The 10,536-nt window shown below is 44.9% G+C and overlaps 2 protein-coding genes across 2 annotated transcripts; both read left to right on the top strand.

Annotated features, from left to right (window-relative positions):
• LOC109825656 (ethylene-responsive transcription factor 1B-like) lies at window positions 2,758-3,585 on the top strand. Its single transcript, XM_020392519.1, has one exon. It carries the CDS (start codon window positions 2,796-2,798, stop codon window positions 3,435-3,437), a length of 642 nt encoding a protein of 213 aa, XP_020248108.1. The 5' UTR covers window positions 2,758-2,795; the 3' UTR covers window positions 3,438-3,585.
• LOC109826827 lies at window positions 5,565-7,112 on the top strand. Its single transcript, XM_020393848.1, has one exon. It carries the CDS (start codon window positions 5,565-5,567, stop codon window positions 7,110-7,112), a length of 1,548 nt encoding a protein of 515 aa, XP_020249437.1.

Below are 10,536 nucleotides of genomic sequence, written 5' to 3'. Positions count from 1 at the left end.
CTGAACTTCACCTTCATCTTCTTTCCAAGTACACAGTACTCACAGAACTCAACCTTTCCACTCTTAGCTCCCTTCAATAGTCCATGCTTGCACAGCGTCTGTAATGACTTCTCTTATATATGCCCCAACCTGTAGTGCCAAAGTCTGCTCATGTCTGACTCTGAAATAGCTGAAGCTACCTGGCCAATCTCGGTGCTCCCCTTTAGATAATATAAGTTCTGATTGCGGACTCCCTTCATCACCACCATAGATCCCTTAGTAACCTTTGCTATAGCATCCTCAAAGCTCACCTTAAATCCCTTCACCTCCAAAGCTCCAACTGAGATAAGATTCTTCTTTAGCTGAGAAACAAATCTCACCTCCTTCAATTTATGGACTACTCCATCATGCATCTAAATCCTCACGGTACCTATCCCACAAATGCCATAGGATTGATCATTTTTAATTTTTATAACAACAACACCCTCATCGAGTCTCTCAAATGATGCAAACCAATCTCGCCTAGGAGTAACATGATAAGTAGCACCAGAATCAATCATCCAATCTGATACATCCAAGTGGTTTACCTCCGGAGTAATCAGTAGAGAAAAGCTCGAATCATCTGAATCATCGCCTCTCGCAACATTAACCTCATTGGCCTTCTGGCCCTTTTTCTTACCATTCTCCTTCTCCTTAAGCTTTGGACAGTCTCTCTTTCAATGTCCCTGCTCCTTACAGAATGCACATTGGTTCTTTACTAACTGATGATGGCCTCTCGACTTTGACCTGCCTCTATTGCCACCTCTCGGATATGGGTTTCTACCTCTCGTCGATAAGGCCTCTCCTGAAGTACTAGCGCGGGAAGTCTCATTATCCTTCCTCCTCAAATCATAGTTCGTCAAAGCGTTAGTTACTTCACTATAGCTGATAGAAGATCTTCCATTCAACAAAGTAGGCACAATGTATCATACTCCTCATCCGGTAAGGAGACCAACAAAATAATCTCCTTGTACTCATTCGATATCTTCTCATCAACATTCACCAAGTCCGAACAATAACTTAGTGTAGTTGTTCACATAAACTACTAGTGAGGTGCTCGTGGACATCTGAAATCAGAATAACCTACGCAACAAGTGCAATCTTTTCTCAACACTCTTCGTAAGGAACTTGTTATTGAGAATTCCCCACATCTTTATTACAGACGTCACCCCAATCACATCATATTTTAGCTTTTGTTCCAAACAGGACCTGATCACCCCACAAACGTTCATATTCATCTTTTCTCATACCGCCTCTTCATATTTTGGTGGCCTCTCATGGTCCATGATGGTCTCCTCCAAATTCTAAGCATTTAGCGCATCCTGTACGTCGCTCATGCATAAACCAAAATTAATCTTGTCGTCATATTTAACCACACTAATTTTAGTATTCTGAAAACCAACTTGAACTGTACCCGCCATCTTGTTGCTTTCACCAACTTCTTCACCCATACTCACAAACTCCAAATTGTAAAGGAAAATTTAAACTTGATAGAATTTAGAATTTACCCAACTGAACCCTAGAACGGATTCCAAAATAGATCTCCTAACCACACGAGGAAAGCAAAATCTTTAACGGCAACCCCAAACGCTATCTCCACCGAAGTCTAGAACCCCCAAGAACCAAGCTTCCACGATGAATCTTCCTCCACCTAATACCAAAATCCTAGATCTGAAATCTGATCACTGATACCAATTGTTGCGCGCCTTTGCGGAAGCGTGCTTGACAACCAAACGAGTCCGCGAGTCACGGGAGAAGATTAACCAAACCAAACACGAGCACAATCCAATCCAAAATATGACAAATCAAACAAAGCATAGAGATATAAGTGGTTTGGCAATTTGCCTACGTCCACGGGGAGAGGATGAGGAGATTCCACTAAATCAAGGAGAGTACAAAGGGTTATAATCTCACAAAATCACTCAAATAAATCCTAAACCAAATCTCTCAACTTGCTTACAAGTTCCCTCTCTTAATATGCTCAGTACAATCTCAAATCTCTGATTAACTAAACCCTAAAATCGTGTTTTAATATATATATCAAAACACAAACCAAATCAGAACAGGAAATAAAGCCCAGACCCAAAGCCGACTGGCGGTCGACCGCGCCAAAGCTCGCGGTCAACCGGACAGAACGACAGAATCCAAAAAACCATTACAGGGTTTGGCGGTCGACTGGACCTAACCTCGTGGTTGACCAACCAGAACTCCAGAAACTACCATGTATTCGTACACGTTTTCGGTCGACCGCGCTAAAGCTCGCGGTCGACCGACAACCACCCAAATGCCTTTCTGCTTCAAATTTTCTGAACTTTACCAATATTTTCATCATTTTTACAACACATACATGCGTTGTATGACCTCTTACCTATGCTAAGGCCTATGTTTCGCTCAAAAAGGATCCACTACCCAAATAAATAATGTAATGCTACCATCATGGGGGGAAAAAAAGGAGTGATATGCCCTTAATATCGGAAGCTCTTGCGATTTAGTTTTCCCAAATTCATCTCCCCTTCTGCAAAAAGTTCGGCTCCCTTCCAACTCATAGGTCCCACCCGACGTGCAAAATATACTGGGCCCCACTTCCATCTCAGTCATGCTTATGCTTCCAGAGGTCCTGGTCTTGACCCAGCCGCCATGCAATGCCCACGTGCTTATTTTCAACATCGCCTTCTTCCCCAGGCTTTACTAGGCTCCTCTCCCTTTCAAAATTTTAATCCAGTATAAAACCAGCCCCAGCTGGCTCAAACTCAAACCAAAACACCTCTCCCTTTAACATGGACTCCTCCCCTCAATTCCTCTCTCAAATCCACGATCTCTCCTCGGAATCCTCTTTAGGCTCATGGGAGTCCCTCCCCTTCAACATGAATGACTCTGAGGACATGCTCTTGTTTGACATCCTCGCCCAAGTCTCAAATGCTGAGACCAGCAGCAACGAAACAAACACATGCAACTCCGCAGCACCAAACGAGGAAGAGGTCCAATCGAAAAACCAACCCAAAGGAAAGTGCTACCGAGGTGTTCGAAGGCGTCCTTGGGGGAAATACGCGGCAGAGATCAGGGACTCAACGAGGCACGGGGTTAGAGTTTGGCTGGGGACGTTCGAGAGCGCTGAGGCGGCCGCCCTGGCGTATGACCAGGCGGCGTACGCAATGAGGGGAGAGAATGCGGTGCTTAATTTCCCGGTGGAGACGGTGAGGGAGTCGATGAGAGGAGTGAGAGTGGAGAGCGTGGAGGAGGGAGGGTCGCCGGTGGTGGCGTTGAAGAGGCGGCATTCGATTAGGATGAAGGCGATGGGGGTCAGAAAAGGCAAGGAAACGAAGAAGAAAGTCGAGAGTGTGGTGGAGTTGGAGGATTTGGGGGCTGAGTATTTGGAGGAGTTGTTGAGGACTTCAACAGAGATTGTTGGTCCTTGGTAAATTGTAACAAATTTTTGCTTAATCTTGTTTTATTTTTAGTCAGCTTCTTGTTCTTTTTAAGAGCTTAGATTCTCTCTGCTGTCAGAATGCATCTATCATCATTTAATCAACGACTGTGATTTGTTTTGGACAGAAAACGTCAATAGATATATATATGGATCCTCTTTGAATGAAAAGTAGAAAGTTCGCCCAGTTGGTTAATTTGGCATTATATAGTTTTAGTTTAATGTAGACACATCTAAAAGCAGAGTATCTAAAAGCAGAGCTTTTCAGAGGGAGATGCTTGTTCTTAGCAAATCAAACTAATTGGTAAATACGTAGGAGCTGCTGAACATGTTTGAGGGGTTTGTTCAGTTTCCTACTAAGTTTTAGATTGTTTATGATGATAATGCACAAAGCAGAAAAATCATGTAATATCTCACTGAAGTTTTTAAAATCAAAGTGTTGCTGGTGGGTAGCTTTATTAAACTTCATAGATATTGTAACCCATTGCATCTTCTTGCTGAGATCATACACAAGCTAATTGTCTCCACCTTAATGCTTCGGACGAAAAAAAAAAGTAGTAATTAGCCAGCACAATTGTGTCCTTGTGATTTTTCCTTTGTAAGGAAGATTAAGAGAAATTTTGTTAAAATTCATTGATTAATTTGCATCTATATACTTACTATCCCGGCCCACTGAGCTTTTCAAATATGTTAATTTGAAGACGTGTTCAAAGGCTAACTATTTTTAGCATCCCAAATACTAAAGTAAAATAAACAAGTAGACTTGTACACTTCAACACGGAAGACCAAATATTATTAAATAAAATTGAATTCAAATGATCAACTGTGAGAAGAATTTGAATTCAAGATATACACATAATAAAATATACTACCAAACTTATTTGGACACGAAATTTCCAAACTTTTGGCAATCAATTTATAATTTGAAACACAGAACTTAAACGAAGAGCAAATCTCAAATGTGTTTAAACTTAGTTTGAAGTTTTATTGCCAAATGAGTTCAAAAACAGTAGGCATTTAATGGAAGTTGATTAAAATCAATGTGAAAAATCTGCTGCAGTATTTTAATTTCATCAAAATATTAATCAAGATTATCGGACTTTCTTCAGAGACATCTCATGACAATTCAAAACTGGGATCAAATATTAGACTCAGGCTCAGCTCAACTAGAGATTGATTGGGTACTTATATATTGCTCAAAATACAAGATTGATATTTAATTGACAACAAAGGTAGCCAATGAAAAGCACTTTTCCCATCCTACTGACAAATCTTACAAGATTGAACTATGGATTGCGAATTATGTCTGTATTCATATTTGTATTTATGATTAATTTGTAAACAAATAAATAAATAACTCATATCTGGTATATGTGCACATCTGATATCAATCCGTTGTTGAGCTTAAGCAAAAATATTGACTAAAAGGAGCTTGACACACAAGTGGGAAACAAAATTGCTTGGCACACCATAATATAGCTAATGCCATTATTCACACTTTTGATTCCCTTCACGTCGTACAATCACCTAAAGTTTATGCTCAAAATATCGCTTCAATGCTTCCCCTTTACTTGCTCACATTAAAAATGCGTGGACTCGTAACTTAATCCTAAACCTTTTTATTTGAAAGAGCACATCCCCTAAAATAAAATAATTTTACAAATTCCCGTACAAATAAGACTGGTAACACTCTGCTTTCATTTCATGCATGTGAGTTGTTAATCAGTCCGGATTGTTAGTTGAGTTCAAATTAGTAGATAGAATTCTAGTTAGAATAGAATACTAGTTAGTAGTTAATTCTCTAGTTATTGGATAAGATTAGAGTTGTAATCTTAGTCCTTATATATATGTAAACAACCTATATGGTTTTGACAATGTGAATAAAACTTCAAAAGAAAAAGTTCCTGCTTCAATTTCCGGCCTCTGTTCATCATCCAAAACAGAGCACTAGCTCTCTGTCTTTGCTGCAGTCCAGTCTCAAGAAAACTGCCAGGTTCGGTTGCTACAGTGTTTCCAGATTTTCTCAAATCAGTTTCAGATCTGATTCAGGCCGATCCTATTTCAAAGCCAACAAGTGGTATCAGAGCGGTGTATGCCTAAGTACCAACCAAGATCTGAAGAGATGACGAGTTCGGAGAAGATGACGACCAAGGTGGGTTCTCTCACTCTCCAATACCCGACGCTATCGAGGGATAACTATGCTTCGTGGGCAATCAAGATGAAAGTCTACATGAAGGCTCAAGACGTGTGGGATGCCATTGAGCCCGCGGCAGGCGCGTCCGTGGAACACAGGAAGGATCAGATGGCGTTGGCGGCCATCTACCAGGGGATTCCTGAAGAGACTTTGATGGTGATTGCAGAAAAGCAAACGGCAAAAGAGGCATGGGAGACGTTGAAAACAATGCATCTAGGAGCGGATCGTGTGAGGAACGCGAAGGTGCAGACCTTGAAGTCCGAGTTCGAACTTCTCCGGATGAAGGAGAATGACAACGTCGACGATTTTTCGACGAAGTTGACAGGAGTCGTCAACAAGATCCGGGCTTTAGGCGGCGAGATGGAGGAGAACTACGTCGTCAGAAAGCTACTTCGGGCGGTACCGGAGAGATTCCTTACTATCGTCTCCACGATTGAACAGTTCGGGGACATCGACGACATGACACTCGAGGAGGCGATCGGGCGTCTCAAAGCCCACGAGGAGAGGGCACGTGTTTTTCGAAACAACGTCGACGATCACCTATTGTTGACGCATGCGGAGTGGCAAGCAAGGAGCAAGAAGAACGGCGGAGGCTTCCTCTCAACACCTACAACCAATGATGGCAGCGGTCGAGGACGAGGTCGCGGGGCCGGTCGTGGGCGTGGCCGTGGCCAAAGAGGCCGAGGCGGACAGCAGTACCACGGCAGCGGACAGCAGTACCACGGCAGCGGACAGCAGTACCACGGCAGCGGACAGCAGTACCACGGAGGCCGCGGAGGGGAGCACGGCGGCCAGGCAGGCCGAGGCGGCTTCGGCGGCAGAGGAGGACGTCCAGGAGGTGGTTTCGGCCATGGAGGTGCAGCTCGCCAGGAGGGGGAGAATAGCACAAGTGGTGGTCGAGACAAGTCCAACATTAAATGCTTCAATTGCGGAGTATACAGGCACTTTCAGTCGGAGTGTCACAAGCAACGCCGCAACCATGAACAGGAGGCTCATCTCACCCGTGCATATGACGAGGAGCCAACCTTGATGATGGCAATGTTAGAGGAATCGTCAAGTGTTATTTTGCTAAATGAGGAGAAGGTGATGTCGGATTTACTTACAGCAGGGGAGACACATGTTGACAACAACACTTGGTATCTTGACAACGGAGCTAGCAATCACATGACCGGCCACCGAGACAAGTTTAAGGAGCTCGACGAGAACATCAAGGGAACCGTCAAGTTTGGTGATGGATCCGCGGTAGAGATCAAGGGGAAAGGCTCTATCCTCTTTCAGTGCAACAACGGCGATCAAAGGCTACTACCTGAGGTATATTATATTCCAAGTTTGAAATCTAACATTATTAGCCTTGGTCAAATGACTGAAGATGGGAGTAAGGTTGTTATTGCTGACGAGTTCCTGAGGGTGTTTGATAGGAACGGTGCTCTCTTGATGAGGGTGAAACGTTCTACTAACCGATTGTACAGGATATAGTTAAAGACTTGTAAGCCGGCGTGCTTGATGGCGAACATTACCCTCAAGATGATGACTGAAAAGAGGATGGCTTCCGGGTTGCCGAAGATCTTGCACCCGAACCAACTATGCGAAGGATGCCTCGTCGCTAAGCAAGCAAGACTGCCGTTCCCTTCGCAAGCAAATTTCAGAGCTCAGAGGCCGCTGGAGTTACTACATGCTGACCTATGTGGTCCTATCACCCCATCCACACTTGCGGGTAACAGATACTTCCTTCTTATTGTTGATGATTTCAGCCGATGGATGTGGGTATACATGTTGAAGGCCAAAAGTCAAGCTTGTGAAACCTTCAAGAAGTTCAAAACAGAGGTTGAGAATGCATGTGACCACAAGGTGAAGACATTGAGGACAGATCGTGGTGGCGAGTTCTTGTCAAAGGAGTTCACCAAGTTTTGTGAAGACTACGGCATCAAGCGTCATCTCACTGCACCGTACACCCCGCAGCAAAACGGTGTAGTGGAGAGGCGTAATCGCACGGTGATGGACATGGCGAGGAGCCTACTTAAGAGCATGCATATGCCTGGAACCATGTGGGGCGAAGCGGTTAGGCACGCGGTGTACATCCTCAACCGACTACCAACCAAGGCGTTGCACGACCACACACCCTACGAAGCTTGGTTTGGTAAGAAACCCCACCTAGAACACTTGAGAGTTTTTGGATGTATGGCGCATGTGAAGATTGCAGGCCCTTCTCACAAGAAACTCGACGATCGGAGCATGCCAATGGTGTATATTGGGGTAGAAGAAGGAAGCAAAGCGCATCGCCTATACGACCCTCAACATAACAAGATACGTGTCAGCAGGGATGTCGCGTTTGAGGAAGGAAAAGAGTGGGAATGGAGCGCCGATGGAGTCGAAAGATCACCCAGCTGGATGGACATAACAGTGGAAGGCGAAACTGCAGCTGTCGACACAACAACCGGCGCATTCTCTGCAGTCCAAAATGGACAGCAAGCAGACCGATCTGCTGCAGTTTTTCCTGGACAACCTGCTGGCCGAACAGCCCCTGCAGGAACTCGTATCGCAGCGGCACTGACCGGAAGACGACGCCTGGACAGCCGGCACACCGAACAGCTCCTGCAGGAGCTGCTGCTGTGAGCACTGCTGCAGGCCAAACACCCGCAAATGTTGGCACTGTTGCAGGCCGAACCAGGGGTAGTTTGCTCGCTGGTCGCAGAAACTGCTGGCAGCGGCAGCGAACCCCACTGTTTTGGACGCGTTCGACCCCCTGAAGCTGCAGTTATGACTCCTGTACGCTATCGATCCCTTGCGGACATCTATGCAGAGACCGGAGGTGATTGATCTCCTGCAGAGGAGTTGTTCCTGATCACAGAAGAACCTGCAAACTACATTGAGGCGCAACAGATTCAAGAATGGCGGACTGCCATGGAGAAGGAAATGAGGCCATCGAAAGAACAAGACTTGGCATACTCACGGAGTTACCGCGGGTTACAAACCCATTGGTCTTAAATGGGTATACAAACTGAAGAAAGACAATGAAGGTAACATTCTCAAGCACAAAGCAAGACTTGTAGCAAAGGGTATGTCCAGCAGCAAGGGCGTGGACTTTGATGAGGTGTTTGCACCTGTGCGCAGCTTGATACCATCAGAATAATCCTCGCCATATCAGCACAGAATGAGTGGGAGGCTGCACCATCTGGATGTGAAGTCGGCATTCCTAAATGGTGATCTCGCAGGAGGAGTTTATGTGGTTCAACCTGAAGGTTCGTTGTGAAGAATCAAGAGCACAAGGTCTACAAGCTTTCAAAGGCACTCTACGGTCTACGCCAAGCACCTCGGGCATGGAACACGCGCCTCGACAAGTGCATGATGGGCATCGGATTTGCAGATGCACTCAGGAGCAGGCGGTATACACAAGGAGTAACAGAGGGATACACTCATTGTTGGCGGTGTACGTAGATACTTGATCGTTACGGGCTCGAGGTGCGGATGAGATAAAGTTTTTCAAGCACACAATGAATGAAGGAGTTCGAGAATGAGTGACCTTGGATTGCTTTCCTATATCTTGGTATCGAGGTGGATCAGCGAGATGATTGCATTGGCGCTAAGGCAGGTGGCCTATGCGAAGCAGAGTTTGGTCAGTTCAGCATGATTGATTGTAACCCGATCCAATATCCCAATGGAAGCAAAGCTAAAACTTGCAAAGGATTCTGAGGAACACCGTGGACGTGACGGAGTATAGACCATTTCGGATGCTTAAGGTATCTAACTCACACCCGCCGACCGATATCCCCATATGCGCGTGGGGATGTGAGTAGGTACATGGAGCACCCTACAGTTTTGCATCGACAGGTGGTCAAGCATATTTTGAGATACGTGAAGGGTACTGTGTCCTACGGATTGGTGTAAAACGAGGTCAGAGGCAATGAAGAGTTGGTGGGATTCACTGAACGAGTGATCTTGCGGGAGAGATGTTGGATGATAGGCGCGCAGGCACAAGGTGGCATGGTTTTATCTAGGTGACGAGCTTGGTGCACTTGGACATGCACCAGAAGCAGAAGACTGTGGCATATCATCACTGCGAGGACCAGAATTTATGGCCGGCAACTGCAGCCAAGCCCATGCCATAGGCTTGTGGTTGAGGAGTTTTAATCAGCGAGTGTTGATTGGGAAGTGGAGCCACAGAGGTCACACTCTTCCGTCGACAACGAAGTCGCGCGCTTGCTTTGATGAAGAATCCAGTTTTCCATGGAAGAAGCAAGCATATCGACACACGTTTTCACTTCATTCGTGAGTGTGTTGAGCGAGGACAGATTAAAGTGGAGTTCGTGAGCACGAGCGAGCAGCGAGCGGATATTCTCACGAAGGCACTAGCAAGGGTGAAGTTCATCGAGATGCGGGAGCTTCTAGGAGTAAGGGACTTGGAATCTCGTCCAGATTAAGGGGGAGAATGTGAGTTGTTAATCAGTCCGGATTGTTAGTTGAGTTCAAATTAGTAGATAGAATTCTAGTTAGAATAGAATACTAGTTAGTAGTTAATTCTCTAGTTATTGGATAAGATTAGAGTTGTAATCTTAGTCCTTATATATATGTAAACAACCTATATGGTTTTGACAATGTGAATAAAACTTCAAAAGAAAAAGTTCCTGCTTCAATTTCCGGCCTCTGTTCATCATCCAAAACAGAGCACTAGCTCTCTGTCTTTGCTGCAGTCCAGTCTCAAGAAAACTGCCAGGTTCGGTTGCTACAGTGTTTCCAGATTTTCTCAAATCAGTTTCAGATCTGATTCAGGCTGATCCTATTTCAAAGCCAACAATGCACAAAAACTCCTCAGTAACACTTCCCTAGTGGTGCACATTCGACAAGTATAAATTAGATATGTCATAAATAGGTTAGCTCCCGCTATTGTTCAATTTTGGACACA

This window comes from Asparagus officinalis, chromosome 10, assembly GCF_001876935.1.
Source record: "Asparagus officinalis chromosome 10, Aspof.V1, whole genome shotgun sequence".
Lineage (NCBI taxonomy): Eukaryota > Viridiplantae > Streptophyta > Magnoliopsida > Asparagales > Asparagaceae > Asparagus > Asparagus officinalis.
This window is presented reverse-complemented; position numbering and strand designations above follow the sequence as displayed.

Coding starts and splice junctions, on each gene's coding strand:
- LOC109826827 (XM_020393848.1), top strand. CDS start 5,565: ATGACGAGTTCGGAGAAGATGACGACCAAGGTGGGTTCTCTCACTCTC.
- LOC109825656 (XM_020392519.1), top strand. CDS start 2,796: ATGGACTCCTCCCCTCAATTCCTCTCTCAAATCCACGATCTCTCCTCG.